A 17,898-nucleotide genomic window follows, 5' to 3' on the forward strand; every position below is an offset into this window, starting at 1 on the left:
GTCCACCCCCCCCTCTTCACACACACACACACATTAGAAACGACCTGGGATCACAGTTACCTTCGTAGGGAAGCAAATAACTTTATAATACTATAAAACAGAACACACATTCTACAGGCCAATACAAGAAAACACACACACACTAACACACACACACACATACACCCTACCCCACGCATCCAGTTGACCAAGTACCAACGTGCTCTCACCTCCACTCAAGTAAGAGTAAAAGCGGAAAAAACACGAGAAAAAAAACAAAGAAAGATAAGTAGAAACACAAGAAGAGAGAAAGAGGAGAGAGAGAGAGAGAGAGAGAGAGAGAGAGAGAGAGAAACATAAGACAGCAGTGACCACATTCCGACCCCCAACGAACCAGTAATAAAATTTGAACATACAAATGAAGAGTAGAATCATTTACACATGCTTCCACCGCTCAGAAACATTTCAAATGAACTACGAAAATGTTCTTTTACATTTTCAACATATACTTTCTGAAGAGGACGCGTCACAGAACGTCTGAAACGCGTTAAAAACGATTTCAATGATTTAATAACATTATTACAATGATCTAAACATAATTTTCAATGAAAAACCAAAACACGGAATAATAAAATAATGTTAAAAAATACACGTTGTTGGTTACTCCCCTCATTTAAATATACATCTTTCTCTCATTGGAATTTCTTAACCCATCTTATATATATATATATATATATATATATATATATATATATATATATATATATATATATATATATATATATATATATATATACAGTATCGGCCATAATATAAGGAACGGAAAAAAATTTACAATTATTCATGTATATTTAAAAATTAGTGTATGGATTTTTCTGAAATACTCAGAATAAACAAATAGAACCAATGTATATAAACTAGTACCAAAAAAAAAAATTACGATTCAATATTGGGACTAAACTTTACATAAGCATAGCTAGTTTTTAATATTGGAACTGCTGATAAGCACAACAAAGAAAAATGGCGTCACCGACTCGCAAAACTCTGTCTCTCCAAGAAAAAAAAATAATTTTAGACAATTACAAAGAAAATAAATCAATTTCAACAATTTCTAATATCGTTCGAAGATCAAAAAGTGTTGTTCATCGTGTGATAGCTCGATATAAGAATAAAAATACATTAGAAGCATCCCCTAAAACCGGCAGACCCCCTAAAACGTCTCAAAGAGAAGATAGGATTATGGTAAGGCAGGCTCTTAGTGACCGATTCAAATCCGCAACATCAATTTCTCGTGATTTTAATGAACAGACTGGGAAAAATATATCTAGAAAAACTGTTTCTCGACGGCTAGCAGCTGCCGGATTGCATGCCAGGGTGCCAGTATCTAAACCCTTGATCTCCAAGAAGAACAAAAATAGCCGTTTGAAGTTTGCCCATGAGCATGTCGTCTGGACTGATGAACAATGGGCTAAGGTTCACTTCAGCGATGAATCCAAGTTCAATTTGTTTGGATCTGATGGAAAGAAGCATGTACGGCGTAAAGCAGGTGAACGATTATCTTCCAAATGTGCTAAAAAGACACTTAAATTCGGAGGGGGAAGTGTAATGGTGTTGAGTATGATATCCTCGGAAGGAGTTGGCCCTCTAGTTCGAATCTATGGTAGGGTTAATGCGGAGACTTATAAGCAGCTCCTTCAACAACACGTCATTGAGAACTTACGCCTTTCACCTAATCAGCCAAGCATTTTTATGCAAGATAACGCCCCTTGCCATAAAGCTAAAAAAGTGATAAGTTACCTCGAGGAAGAAGAAATAAGAGTAATGGACTGGCCAGCGCATAGTCCGGATCTGAATCCGATAGAAAATGTTTGGAAAATGATTGGAGAAAGAGCGCAGACAAGGAATCCCCAAAATCAAAATCATTTCTGGGATTTATTGAAGGAAGAGTGGGAAAAGATAAATCCTGAATTTTGCAAGAAACTAATCCAGTCTTGTAGTCGAAGATGCAGTGACGTCATGAAGAATAAAGGGATGTTCACTAAATATTGAATGAATTTATTTTTTAAAACATTTGCATTAAAAAAAAAAAAAGTTTCTATTTCGTTCCTTAACTTTTGGCCAGAATAAATCCAGATATAAGTTAAAATTAAAATATTTCTGAATATTGAATCGTAATTTTTTTTTGTTACTAGTTTATACACATTGGTTCTATTTGTTTATTCTGAGTATTTAAGAAAAATCCATGCTCTAATTTTTGAAATATACATGAATAATTGTAATTTTTTCCGTTGCTTATACTATGGCCCATACTATATATATATATATATATATATATATATATATATATATATATATATATATATATATATATATATATATATATACTAGCAAAAGTACCCGTCCTTGAGTGGGTTCAACAATAGCCTACAGAAAGTGGACTCCGATTTATGAAAGTATGATAGGTTATGAAAAGGAAGGGTTGTAAAGAGATAGCTTCGAATTTGGGGGTATCAAAACCAAAGCAAAATATGATGAAAGTAAAAATAAAATAGATAAACCCCATAATTTATTATACCATACCTGTTCACACTGAAACACTTATCACAATATTCTGTGGATCTATATTGAAAAAAAACTTGTTAAACTTTGTGACATATTTCCATTCTATGGAGGTCAGGCGCAAAAGAACACCCCATAATTTTATTGTACCATATTTCTTCTAACTGAAACATAATTATCAAAGTATACTTATGCAGATGGATATGAAAAGTCTTTATTAAAGTTTGTGCCTATTTCCATTCTATGGAGGCCAGGCGTGAACGCAGACCCCACAATTTTATTATACCATCCCTATTTAAGTAAAAACATACTTATCAAAGTATTATTATGTGCATCTATATCAAAAACACTTGTAAACGTTTTTTTTAAATTTTTAAATGTTTTATTTCTATACTTTGTGAACCAGGCGCGTACGCAGACCCCACAATTTTAATGAATCACCATTATGCCAGATCAAACATACCCATTCCTGTATCTCGATACATCTTCTATCATTATATGTGATCACTTTTCTCTAATAGTCAACCATATAGGAGCCTATTCGTGACCAGACACACACACAGACGTTGAGCTTTATATATATATATATATATATATATATATATATATATATATATATATATATATATATGAGTCTTTTATCTAACAGTTTTTCGCATACAAACTTCAAACTTAATACACAGGGAACTCTCGGACGTGAAAAGTTTTCTAATTCCTGACTTTTCGAATCACTATTGTATATTGGGCACAATATAATAATCAATTGAGAATTTGCTTAATATAAATAAATACGAAACGTGTATGAATTGAAATATTATAAACAAGAAAAACTTTATCTTATGGAGTTTCGAAGAATGAGCTTATTCTCATCAGAGAAAAGAGGTTCGCAAAACATACAATAAATTTTGCAGGTTTTTTGCGTATTTTACGATCGTGCAACGCCGGGCAGATTGTTTGTAAGTTTTAAAAGATGTATACCTCTCATTGCTCTCTATGTTAGGAGAGAATTTTAAACAGATAATAATATAGGTAGGATTAAATTTCTATTTAAGAAATCTGGGATATCTGAAATAAAATGTAAATGTTTATTAAAATAATATTTTTTATAGTGCATCTGCAAACATATTATTAATTTTATTTCTTTCGGACTATTATCCTCATCTTTTCTTAGTTGTTTCACAATTCTCACCTGGAACCGTAGAAATTCAACGTCTCTATCCACTGCGCCACGAGCCCCGAATGGCGACCAAGGTTGAATTTTTTGGTCTTATAAATTCATGTTGATTTTATTTTATTTCAGACTATTAGTCTCATCTTATCTTTTTATTGGTGCACAATTATTAGTCTCATCTTATCTTTTTATTGGTGCACAACGTTTCGGCCAACTTCCTCTGGTCTTCGTCAGGTGGTAACCGCGACGGATAGGAACTTTGAATCGAAGACTAATAGTCCGAAATAAAATAAAATCAACATACAATGCTCATCTCAACAATAAAAATTCCAATAAGGAATAATATATATATATTATAAATTCATGTTCGTTTATTATCTGATCTTCCATGGTCGGGTCCGTACCGAATGGTATATATTTTATTCAATTGGAACTCATTATTGAGATGAGTATTATTTATTAATTTGATTTATTGCGGACTATTATCCTCATTTTTTTTTTTAATTGTTTCACGACGTTTCGGCCAACTATTCTACTGGCATTCGTCAGGTAGTAACCGCGACTGAATAGGAACTCCGAATTTCCTAACTGCATCCACTATGATTACTGCATTCCGTGGTTGTCGTCTCGCCACGTTTTGGCCAAGTAAGCGTCTGACCGGCTTTGTGTAAGATTGAAACCGCTATCTTTAGACAATTCTCACCTGGAACCCTTGTTTCTCATTTTTACTGATATATTTTATATGTTTCTCTTCGCATGTTTTGTTATTTTCTAGACCTAGTAGAATATCAGCATTACATATACATGAAAAACTTTATAGCATTTCATTATAATAGTACGTAGTACATGCATAATAGTTTATAAGTTTCTACAGTACAACTATTTCAATAAATGCACTGACCTTTGTTGATCATATTTTCTTTATACGGGCGTAAGATATAACGTTGTTATATTTCCATGTTACTCGGCCAGCCAGCCATTCATAGCCTTGAGCTCCTGGAAATGTTTTTGTAGCAAGGAGTTCTTTTCTCAGGGTGAAGATGCTGGCCCAACGCTCAACCTTCCCAGAAGCCACATACAGCGCTTAGCTTTCCCAAATGGTCTCCCATCTGGTACTGGCCAGGCTCAATGTTGCTTAACTTCGGCGATCTGGCGAGAACCGGTGTGCAATGGAATTGTGCCATACTCGTATATGCTATATTCATTCAGTAGAACCCGGGATAGAGTAGCCCTAGGATACGTTTTTTTTTTCAGGGTTTAATGTGAAATACGATGCTTTTTCTGACCCCTGATTACGGTATTTCCCCTGCCTTACGATGTATTTATAATATATTTTTATTATACGCGCATGTATTATAAACTGTATTGTACTTTATTACTTATTTCGAATGCCGTATCTCGGAGTTCTATTATATATATATATATATATATATATATATATATATATATATATATATATATACATACATATATATATATATATGTATATATATATATATAAAGAGAAAGAAAGATGTATATAGAAAAGTAACCAACAACTGAAATTACGATTGAAATTCTCGAATCTAACATCCAGAGTAGTATATATTGATCAGTGTTACATATACATGAAAAACTAATTAAAAAAAAAGTCACATCGATATCCGATACATTCACTATTTTTGAAATCCGTTTATAGTACTTCATTATAATAGTACGCAGCACATACAAAATAGTTTATTAGCGTTTACAGTAGAACTATTTCAATAAATGCACTGACCTTTGATGATCACATTTTCTTTTTACGCGCGCAGCATTTTACGTAATTATATTTCTATGTTCCTCGGATATGCTATACTATTAACTATATATATATATATATATATATATATATATATATATATACATATACATATATATATATATATATTGATATGTAGTTTGCTTGAAGCATTGTGTGGGATAGGTATGTAAAAGAGGTTTTGAAGGCTGTCACAATGCGAGGAATGGATTATAGTCGTTGTTGGTAAGAGGAGACGAGAACAAGTGGCGATTTACAAATCAATAAGTACATACATATACTGTTTATATATATATTTATTCAGTTGTATTGGTAAAATGTCTTACTTGTAAGTCTCTGCGACGTATTCCATTATTAATTTCGGAAAAATTTTCCTTTTTCAAATGGTGTGCGTAACAGGGCGATTCAAAGCATGCTGGATGATGGACCGGAAGTTGTGTAGCTATGTGAGGCCTCGGGGCAAATGTGAGTAGGGGATTTATGTATGGTATGATTAGGTAATTAACATGTTTATAATTTTGCTATGTTTATTTATTTATCTTTATTTTTATTTTATTTATTTATTTTTTTTGGTTTATAACTTGTTTTAGCGTGAGCTTTTTTATTGTTCTCTATTATGCTGTCTTTATCATTATTACTATTATTTATTTATTTATTTTTCTGCTGATGTGTGCTGTGTCTCTGCTTTTCTGGGTCACATAAATCGCTACTAGGCTGCGTCCGGCTGACTACTGTAGGGCGGGATGTGAGAGAGGGGGAGAGGTCGGGGTCGGCAGCTGGGTGTTTAGGTTAGTGTTGCTGGGGGTAGGAAGATAGGTGAGGGAAAGGGAAGGGGAATAGGGATGACATTCCTTAGGAATTGTTAATTTATTTATTTTCATGAGTGGTAGTAGATTTTTATTTATTTTTATTTATATTTTTTTAGTTGGTTTGTATTACTTCAGATAACTTTTAATTTTAGTTGGTTTGTATTAACTTTTGATTTTAGTTGGTTTGTATTACTTCAGTAACTTTTAATTTTAATTGAATTTTTTACCGGAAACCAGCCAGCAAGCCGAAGTATATTTATACACTAAAAGTCTGCCCTCCCTACTAAGGCCATCATCGGATATGCTAGGAATGAGATAACTCGCATCCAAAGCAAATGCAGCAAGGCAAAAGACAAGACAGAATGCACTAAACGGTTCCACTAGGTCCTAGAGACCAACGGACACCCCAGCACTGTCATTTAACACCTTTGGAACACGAGAAAACGTGTAAGAGGCTTCCCCACCAATACTTGCTTCCTCAAAATGCCCCACCTCAGCGACAATATCACAACGGCTATCCGCAGGGCTATCAGAAGAGAGGGTCTCAATACGCAACTAGCCCATTCTGGGCCATCCTTTAGACAGAAACTCTCTAAACGCAGGCACAGCGAGGACCCACAACCATGCACATTTACAAATTGCCCCGTATACCCCGCAACAATCTGCTACTGCACACACGTAGTATACAGACTAGAATGCTCTGCCTGTGGAAAATTCTACGTGGGCAGAACCACGAGACCTCCACACATAAGAGTCAAGGAACACATACAAACACAAGCATCATCATTCCGCAAACACCTTAACACCTGCAGAAACACTAATAAATCTATTAAAGTCGATATTTTAACAACAGAACGCAATATTGGGAATCTTCGCATAAAAGAATCGTTACTAATATCCAAATTACGGCCAGAACTCAATAACAGACTGGAGCCTGGACCTTCATTCATAATATAACTCTACATACGGCTCCCACCTAAGACTTACCATTACAACCATAACCCATTAGAACCGATACACCACTACACACAGCTCACAGCCCGCCTCACATTCCAGACACGACATTACCACAACCTCCTCCCATATAAATAATATAAAAATAAAAAACAATAATATACTAAAAGAAACTTAATAAATAAACCAGCAGTATATATGTAAAAAAAAAATTCAATTAAAATTAAAAGTTACTGAAGTAATACAAACCAACTAAAATCAAAAGTTAATACAAACCAACTAAAATTAAAAGTTATCTGAAGTAATACAAACCAACTAAAAAAATATATAAATAAAAATCTACTACCACTCATGAAAATAAATGAATTAACAACTCCTAAGGAATGTCATCCCTATTCCCTTTCCCTTCCCCCTCACCTATCTTCTTACCCCCAGCAACACTAACCTAAACACCCAGCTGCCGACCCATACCTCTCCTTATCTCTCACATGCCGCCCCTACAGTAGTCGACCGGACGCAGCCTAGTAGCGATTTATGTGGCCCAGAAAAGCAGAGACACCGCACACATCAGCAGAAAAAAAATAAATAATAGTAATAATGATAAAGACAACATAACAGAGAACAATAAAAAAACTCACGCTAAAACTAGTTATAAACCAAAAAAAAAAATAAATAAAATAAAAATAAGGACAAATAAATAAACATAGCAAAATTATAAACATGTTAATTACCTAATCATACCATACATAAATCCCCTACTCATATTTGCCCCGAGGCCTCACATAGCTACACAATTTCCGGTCCATCATCCAGCATGCTTTGAATCGCCCTGTTACGCACACCATTTGAAAAGGGAAAATTTTTCCGAAATTAATAATGGAATACGTCGCAGAGACTTACAAGTAAGACATTTTACCAATACAACTGAATAAATATATATATATATAACACAAAAAAATGTATGTATGTACTTATTGATTTGTAAATCGCCACTTGTTTTCGTCTCCTCTTACCAACAACGACTATAATTCATTCCTCGCATTGTGACAGCCTTCGAAACCTCTTTTACATATATATATATATATATATATATTTATTTTTGTGTTTACATATTTTTTTAAATGTAGGAAATTATACACACACACACTCACACATATATATATATATGTGTGCGTGTGTGTGCATAATTTCCTACATATATATATATATTATATACACACACACACATATATATATGTGTGTGTGTGTGTGTGTATAATTTTCTACATTTTAAAAAATATGTAAACACAAAAATAAATAAACACACATATATATATATATATATATATACACACATAAAGAAAAAAAGAAAGAAAGAGAAATGTAGATAAAGACAAAAAAGAGCCAAGAGTTATTGAAATTACCTTTTCCATCAAAAGGTTTATGATTTGCATGAAACCTTTTCTCGAATCTAACATCCAAAGTGGGATTGTATTTTGTTTCTTGGATGCTGAGTGATGAAACTTCCGCCCAACGATTAACAGCCTGGTTTATAGCAAGTCTAAAATAAGAGAAAGAAGCGAATGTAGTTTTACGATAGAATATTAAATAAGCGCGTATATATATATATGTATATATATATATATATATATATATATATTTATATATATATATATATGGTGTGTGTGTGTGTGCGTATGTGTGCGTGTGTGTACGTGTTCGCGCGCGCGTGTGCATGTGTGTGTGTGCGTGTGTTTTTGTATCAGAACAAAGAATTAATAAAACATGTAAAAAACACTTCAAGAACTGCTATGACTACTCATGCAACGCAATTGATTTACTTCAATCTTGTGATGTAGTTTTACGATAGAATATTAAATAAGCGCGTATATATATATATATATATATATATGTATATGGTGTGTGTGTGCGCATGTGTGCGCATGTGTGCGCGTGCGTGTGTGTGTGTATGTGTTCCCGCGGGCGTGTGTGCATGTGTGTGTGCGCGTGTGTTTTTGTATCAGAGCAAAGAATTAATAAAATATGTAAAAAACACTTCAAGAACTGCTATGACTACTCATTCAACGCAATTGATTTACTTCAATCTTGTGATTTCTGCTCATAATTTTATTTTAAAGTCATTACTTGTCTATTCCATTTGACCCCTGTTTTTGTCTTAATTCTTGCACCACTTTAACGTTATTTTGTCTGCGCCATTGTGACATTGCCTTTTTTATTCTAAAAATAACTCAATCACCGCTCATTTTTTTTCTGTTTAATTATTCGTATTAAAAAAGTTGGCCTCGGTAAAAGCATCTTAAAATCTCTCCGTTTTCTTCATTCTACGTGCGATTTACCTTTCTTTTTTATAATAATATTTTGAACTCACTCTTTTTTTCCTTGTATCCATTTGTGAATTATTTCACGGAATTCTGCCTTTTGAATGCCACCGAAATATCTTCCAGTAACGCGATTGCTTTTGGTTTTTACTTCTGGATACCGGACTTTAACTTTCTTGGATTTTACTGTTATTGGATATTCTACTCTTCTCTGGACCATCCATTCACGTGAAATTATTTTTCTTTTTTTTAGCCCCATTTCCTCTGCCTCACTATTTTTTAAAACTTTTACAAAGTAAGCAACTATTGCTTACTTGTAGTTTTATTAAATACTTTGCAAACAAAATCCGATTCAATATTTTGCTAATTCCTACCCTCTGATGAGAAGGAAAATATTTCTTTCGAAACTCAGCGGATTAAGGACAATCCATTTAATTTGTGTTTCCTTTTTAAAAATTAAATATTTTTTAAAGTTCTTAAAGTGTTTTTAGCATTTTTTATTAATTTTTTGTTCTTATTAGAAGCTCTATTTCCTATTTGGTTTTATTGAGCTTTTACATCTGGTTCGGATTATTTTATAAATATTAAGTTTTTAATATTTATAATATATTTTAAGTTTGCTATTTTGGATTATTTTTTTAACTTAACTGTAAGACATATATATATATATACATATATATATATATATATATATATATATATATATAAACTATATTCGAAAAATCAAAATAACACAGCATAAAATGAAAACATCATGTGGTGTATTTTCTTAAGTGTTACAATTATTTCATACGTATTTGGACAAATTTAAATATTTAATCTTATATCAATTTAAAACATTTCAAAAATAGCTACTCTTCAGACGACAATACACGTTTGTAATATATATATATATATATATATATATATATATATATATATATATATATATATATATATATATATATATATGAATATATGAATAATCCTTATTTTATGGATCAGGCAGTTTCCCTTACCTCTATACTATTCTCATATTCTATTTTTTTTTTAATTTTTTTTTTTTAGACTGTTGCCTCCCGAATTTATTTTAATGATTTATTTCCCAAATACTAATCTACACCCTCAAGTTCTAGTTTCTATTTATATGTTCCACGATTCTTTTTTCATCCGCCATAGTTTCGTATAAAAATCATTTAAATGTTATGGTGTGCTCTTGTTTTCTTTATTTCTTAAGAAGAACCTATAAATGAAAATTAGGTTTACATTAAAAAGTATATTTATTTAATATTAATTAAAATGTATTTTCATCCCAGACTGGTCATGCCAATAATTTTAAATCTGAAGCTTATCTTTTCAACTCTTATTGTTATCTACGTATTTTATTTTTTTTTTTCAGTCTATACTGTATATTACCATTCATAATACCGTTACGTAGTAAGGGGATAACTATATTTTACCAATATTTATATATTTATCATTTTTTTTCAGTCTATACTGTATATTACCATTCATAATACCGTTACGTAGTAAGGGGATAACTATATTTTACCAATATTTATATATTTATCATTTTTTTTTTCAGTCTATACTATATATTATCATTCATAATACCGTTACGTAGTAAGGGGATAACTATATTTTACCAATATTTATATATTTATCTTTTTTTTTTCAGTCTATACTATATATTACCATTCATAATACCGTTACGTAGTAAGGGGATAACTATATTTTACCAATATTTATATATTTATCATTTTTTTTTCAGTCTATACCATACATTACCATTCATAATACCGTTACGTAGTAAGGGGATAACTATATTTTACCAATATTTATATATTTATCATTTTTTTTTCAGTGTATACTATATATTACCATTCATAATACCGTTACGTAGTAAGGGGATAACTATATTTTACCAATATTTATCTATTTATCATTTTTTTTTTCAGTCTATACTATATATTACCATTCATAATACCGTTACGTAGTAAGGGGATAACTATATTTTACCAATATTTATCTATTTATCATTTTTTTTTCAGTCTATACTATATATTACCATTCATAATACCGTTACGTAGTAAGGGGATGACTATATTTTACCAATATTTAACTATTCATCATTTTTTTTTCAGTCTATACTATATATTACCATTCATAATACCGTTACGTAGTAAGGGGATAACTATATTTTACCAATATTTATATATTTATCATTTTTTTTTTCAGTCTATACTATATATTACCATTCATAATACCGTTACGTAGTAAGGGGATAACTATATTTTACCAATATTTAACTATTCATCATTTTTTTTTCAGTCTATACTATATATTACCATTCATAATACCGTTACGTAGTAAGGGGATAACTATATTTTACCAATATTTATCTATTTATCATTTTTTTTTTCAGTCTATACTATATATTACCATTCATAATACCGTTACGTAGTAAGGGGATGACTATATTTTACCAATATTTAACTATTCATCATTTTTTTTCTAGTCTATACTATATATTACCATTCATAATATCGTTACGTAGTAAGGGGATAACTATATTTTACCAATATTTATCTATTTATCATTTTTTGTTCAGTCTTTACTATATATTACCATTCATAATATCGTTACGTAGTAAGGGGATAAATATATTTTTCCAATATTTATCTATTTATCATTTTTTTTCAGTCTATACTATATATTACCATTCATAATACCGTTACGTAGTAAGGGGATAACTATATTTTACCAATATTTATCTATTTATCATTTTTTTTCAGTCTTTACTATATATTACCATTCATAATACCGTTACGTAGTAAGGGGATAACTTTATTTTACCAATATTTAACTATTTATCATTTTATCGAAATTCCATATATACTAATTTTAATATTTTGCCTTTAGTATTTATTAATCTCCTTAGTTTAATTTTAAACTCATACTTCTGACATTATTCTTTTTATATCAATCTAGGTTCAATTTCTTACTTATTTCTCTCCAACTTTTTATTTTGATTTAATCTATGTTAATCTGTTTGTCTTCATATCTTGCAGTTACTTATTATTTAATTTTTTTAGCTTTTGTTATTGAAATTACTCGGGTGTCGTTTTATTACCAAAAATGATTATTAAATTTAAATTTACTTCTTTTTTTACATGGAGGTCACCGCTTATCGAGGCCCAGAAGCCACTCGATAATAAGGTTTATTGTGTGTACAGTAATCAATGGGGTATTATTGTTGTATTCGTTAGTATTGGAGATTTGATAAAGTGTCATTACTTAAGGGGGCGGTTCATCAGGAATTTGTTTACGTTTGACTTGAAGACATCCAAGTTGAAGTCAGGAGGGAAACAGGCAAGCAGTAGAGAGTTCCACAGGCGTGCAATTCTAAGAAAGAAGCTTTGTTCATGGAGTCTACGTTTTGATTTAGGCACAGATAAAGTGTGGGGAAAATTATTGACAATGGATTCAGCTAGGCGGGTTTTTATCGTGAAAGATTGGCTCATACGTGCACTTGTCATGGAAATAACGATAAAACAAAGATAGGCTCGCAACGTCTCTTCTGTGGGAGAGAGGCTGCAGGGAAGAGAAAAGGACAACCCCCACTAAGCCACAAAGTCTATTTTGTACTCTGTCAAGGCAGGATAGGTTGTGTTTAGCAGCTTCTGTCCAGATGTGGCAGCAGTATTCCATCCTTGGACGTACTTGGCTTTTATTTCTCGAAATTTTGTTTACTTCTATTCTTTTATTTTTTATAATTAGTCTAGTTTCTATATATTAAGTTGACGATCTATTAATTTATTAATTGCACCATTCTTAAGACTTTGTATTAAATTGAACAACACTTACATGCCACTCTCAACACATTCTTTATATATATATTTAAATATTGTTTTAATCAAGTTTTAGGACTTTATTTCTATGAAGACAGATTTGTATAACGCCTAACTTTTTGTTTAACATTTCCTCTTTAACTAAGATGGTTAAAGAGATACGAAGAGTGCAGTTGTACCATTATAACGTGCAAAGTTTTGCTCCCAATATAAATATTTCTACATAGTTACTACGATTATTAATGAACCTTTCTCACGATGGGATGGTGGCTAATTAATTAGAACGATGCAATTTGTAATGCCATCTCATTCATTCGGGTGAAACCAAATAAAAGGAGACATAACTTTTGGGACGCCTTTCAATATTGTGGGCATTTATCAGCATTTCTTTTTAAATTTAAACAATCTTAAACAAATAACAGAAAATGTCTTCGTAATTATACGTTTGCTTATTTCTTGTGTTTTTCTTTTAAAGTCCTTTAATGTATTAAACTAAAACATAATGTATTTAAGATATCACAGATGTTTTGGAGTCCTGCATTATATACTAGCTGGAGGCCCGGCGTTGCCCGGTCGTACAATACAACATATTTTAATTTATGCAGATTGCGTATCTATTATTGCAGAATTGTTCCTTTATTGATTATTATATTATTATTTTTAACGTTATCATTATTATTTAATTTTTTTTTTTTATTTTGCGAATTAGTCCACCGGACAAATTATTCTTCATAATAATGAGGAATACTGAAAAGCTCACTATTCACAACATTGAAATCATCTTTGATCAATTCGGGTCGAACAAATAAAAATGTGAAAATTTGGAACGTCTTGCGCTATTATTTGGATTTTCATGCAGAAGAAATTTTACTGATCAACATTCACCGGTGCCTGTTGAACGTTTACGATTTCAGAATCGCGGCGGGTATCTAAGTCAAAAATAGTGCTCCAGCCACCACCGTATCATGGGAATTTAATGAGAATTTGACTCGAATACAACATTGTGATTAGTGAGCTTTACATTATTCCTTATAATAATGAGGAATAATTAACCCGGTGGACTAATTCGCAGAAAAATAAATAAATAAATAAAATAATAATGATAATTTAATTCATCAAATTTTGCCTGTGTTTCTTTACGATATAACGCCAGCTGATATTTGGATTTGACGATGAATGCCCTGGGAACTCAATTTGCATAATGTTTAGTTTTAAAACTAAAAAATTAAACGACGAAATGATTTTCAGCGATTTTAAATGATACCTCTTCTTTAATAATCGTAAATTGAGCTCATATATAAGAAAATATTAAAAACTTAATTAATAATTTAAATACACTCGAACATAGATCTGTAGTCACATACGCTACCACTGAACCATATCCCCAGATGAAAATAGTTGTTTTTTTTTAGAATAAATTATTTGCAAAGAATTGAATTTTATTAGATTTGCTGAGAATTATATCCCTTGGCCGGTGTAACTGAAAAATATTCCTCATCAATTGAAAAGAATAGCTCTCGTTTTGGGGAGGCCTCATGTTTTGACAAGCTTCTGGGCTTGACCTTTACTCCTGATCTTTAATGGAACACGTACATCAAATCTGTGGCCAAGACCGCTGGAAAAATGATGTGATTCTTCTATCGATCCAGTAGATATCTCACTGCTGATGCATTTCTTTATCTATATAAGAGCCAGGTACGTCCAAGGATGAAGTACTTTTGCCACATATGGGCAGGGGCTGTTAGAAAGGACTTGTCCTGCTTTGATAGAGTACAAAATAGACTTCGTAGCCTCGTAGGATATGTCCTTTTCTCTTCGCTGCAACCTCTATCTCACAGAAGAGATGTTGCGAGTTTGCCTCTACTTTAACGTTATTTTCATGGAAAGTGTTCGACTGAGCTTCAATCTATGGTCCCCCCTCGCCAAACTTTCACAAGAAACACTCGTCTAGGTGAAAACACTATCAATAATTCCCCCCACTCTTTATCTGTGCCTAAACCTAAACGTAGATGCCATGAACAAAGCTTCTTTCTTAGAAGTGCACGCCTGTGGAACTGTCTTCCGTTTTTCTGCTTTCCAGCTGACTACAATATGGTTGTCTTCAAGTCCAACGTAAACAAGTTCTTTATGAGCCGTTCCACTTAAGTTAACAAATTTACCGAATTTCTATTACTAACGATTACTATATTGTCCAATTGACTACTGTACACTCTTAACCCTTATCCTCGAGTAGTCTATGGGCCTTGATAAGTGGTTATGCCTATGTAAAAAAATGTAAAAATTCTTTTTTTATCTATGAGAAAGACAAACTATCCTTAGGATTGGATTTATTTTTTCGATTTTCCATACTTATCGGATGAATTTCTGTCTAGAACATATCTAAGAACACTTGAGAGGCCTTGGAAAAGATGAATTGTAAAAGTGATTATCTCTGGAAGGTTCAATTCTTAGAATGAGCGCCCGGTAAATACATTGGTTAATTTATTATGACATCTATCCAATCATGGCTGACAGAACGAGAGCATGCTACCCGTGTAAAGTAAATAAAGCGTTCTGTTTGAAATTCCGTCCGGATTTCTGAGTTCGACAGAAATATCCCGTTGTTCGAGAAGATACACCCGAATAAGATCGAAGGTTTCATCAACAGAAACTTTGCGAAAATGACACTCAAAGTTGAAACGGTAGTCCGAGGAATGTGAATAATACAAAAAAATGCTAATAATATCCTACCATAAATAAATCCATGTAAATTTATTGATCAAAATATATGCCATTGAGATATTACATGCGTCTGTTTTATAACTGCATAGTGAAAACGGGATCGTATGTAAAGAATTCCAATCCTCTCATAATATTCATATCTATTTATCAACTTTTCCGGAGAAGGAACCATTATACTTTAATGATAAATAGTGAATCTTTAATCGAAAAATAACTACGCATTACGTTCCAAAAGTAATGTTTCCTATTTGTAAACTTTTTATTTGTTCCACCCGAATTGACCAAAGATGATTTCAATGGTGTGAATAGTAAGCTTTTCATTCATAACCTGAAAGTTTCATCCCTTTCTTGCGTATATTGACGATGTGAGACTCTAAGAAAGTAACCCCTGCATCGGACGTTGGTCAGAAGCAGGGGTGCGATATTGAATCTCTGGCAAAAGTGCATTAAGAATGATGGTAACTATGTAGAAAACAATTCTAGAGTACAAAACGTCGTTCGTTTTTGTGGTACCGCTCACTTCTTCGTAGCCTATGCACTTTGGGGGGAAAATATGAGTTATTACCTTTGAAATGACGTTTTTTAACCTTTGTCAGTGAAATATTTTTTTGTGATATATAAAGAATGGAATTGTCATAGATTAAAAACTGATCAAATTATGGATTTTCACCTTTGAAATGAGCTTCGTAAATCCTAAGAAATTAATTAAGTCTAACTATTTTAAACTTTGTCATTGAAATATTTTGTTCTAAAATATTATAAAATTACTGAAAAATACAAATGTCAGAGATTAAAAAATAATCAAAATATCAATTTTGTTTTAGATTGATTTCTTGATTAACAAATTTATTGTTCGATTATTACGTACCTTTGCTGATTCGGAGACAATTTGGATGTTTGACTGTATTTACTTATTTTCCATGTGAGATTATGCATCGGCCACGAACTTTCTATATAAAAACACAAGAAAATAAACCAAAAGAAATGAAAAAGTTTTTTAATTTTTGAGATGAGGATTTATTATTTGTATTGTTTTAAATCTTTGGATTATTGTTCTCATATTGAGTTATTTTCACGTTTCCTGTCGGTCGATGTAACCGCTGATTTTCTTCAGGTTAATCTCGTCAAATTCGCGGATATTTCTGTCGAACTAAGGCTTCTGCACGGATCCGTGGCGTAGTGGATATAGTATTTGGTAAAACTTATTTGTAAAGTTACATAGTTCTGATTGTTGAAGCTTCAGTCCTAAAGGCAGGCGACACTAAAATATAAAATTGCGAATTACTTAGGATTCCTACCCAGTCATGACTAACAGGACGAGTGCATGCTATCCCTAAATAAGTAGTTCGGTTCGAAATGTCGTTCAGATTCCCGAGTTTAACAGAAATATTCCCAAGTTTGAAAAGATACACCTTAAGAAAATTGGAGGTTAAATTGACGAAAACGTTGTGAAAATAACACTCAAGATACGAAAAGTAGTTCGAAGAACCCAAACAACATGTAGATATGTTATATAATTTATTTCGTGCAAAAAGAAAAAATTCTTAATTTGGTAAAAATATTTTAAAAAACTTCATCGCTTTCATAATAAACGTTTCTCTACAAGTGTAAGCCATGATTAGTTTCAGATGGTTCGTTGTTCTAAACAAGTCTTCAGAGGTGACTGGTTTGCAGTAGACAGAACAGTTTCCGATGGTTCGTTGTTACACACAAGTCCTGAGAGGTGACTTGTTTGCAGTAGACAGTTCCACAGAGCAAAATATTCTTACCGTGTCGA

At 32.0% G+C, this 17,898-nt stretch overlaps 1 protein-coding gene across 6 annotated transcripts in view; it reads right to left on the bottom strand.

Annotated features, from left to right (window-relative positions):
• The window catches only part of LOC145269479 (matrix metalloproteinase-19-like), a 65,559-nt gene that overhangs the window by 28,150 nt on the left and 19,511 nt on the right, over positions 1 to 17,898 (bottom strand). For all 6 annotated transcript variants that reach the window (XM_080125201.1, XM_080125199.1, XM_080125200.1 and 3 more), the window contains 2 exons: positions 16,990 to 17,071; positions 8,656 to 8,792 (listed from right to left, as the gene is read on the bottom strand). In XM_080125201.1, coding sequence (XP_079981327.1) covers positions 8,656 to 8,792; positions 16,990 to 17,057 — 205 coding nt within the window. In that variant the 5' untranslated portion in view covers positions 17,058 to 17,071. The remainder of the gene's footprint in view (positions 1 to 8,655; positions 8,793 to 16,989; positions 17,072 to 17,898) is intronic.

The sequence above is a fragment of the Euprymna scolopes genome, chromosome 45 (genome assembly GCF_053919585.1).
Source record: "Euprymna scolopes isolate OS-2025 chromosome 45, ASM5391958v1, whole genome shotgun sequence".
NCBI classification, from domain to species: domain Eukaryota; kingdom Metazoa; phylum Mollusca; class Cephalopoda; order Sepiida; family Sepiolidae; genus Euprymna; species Euprymna scolopes.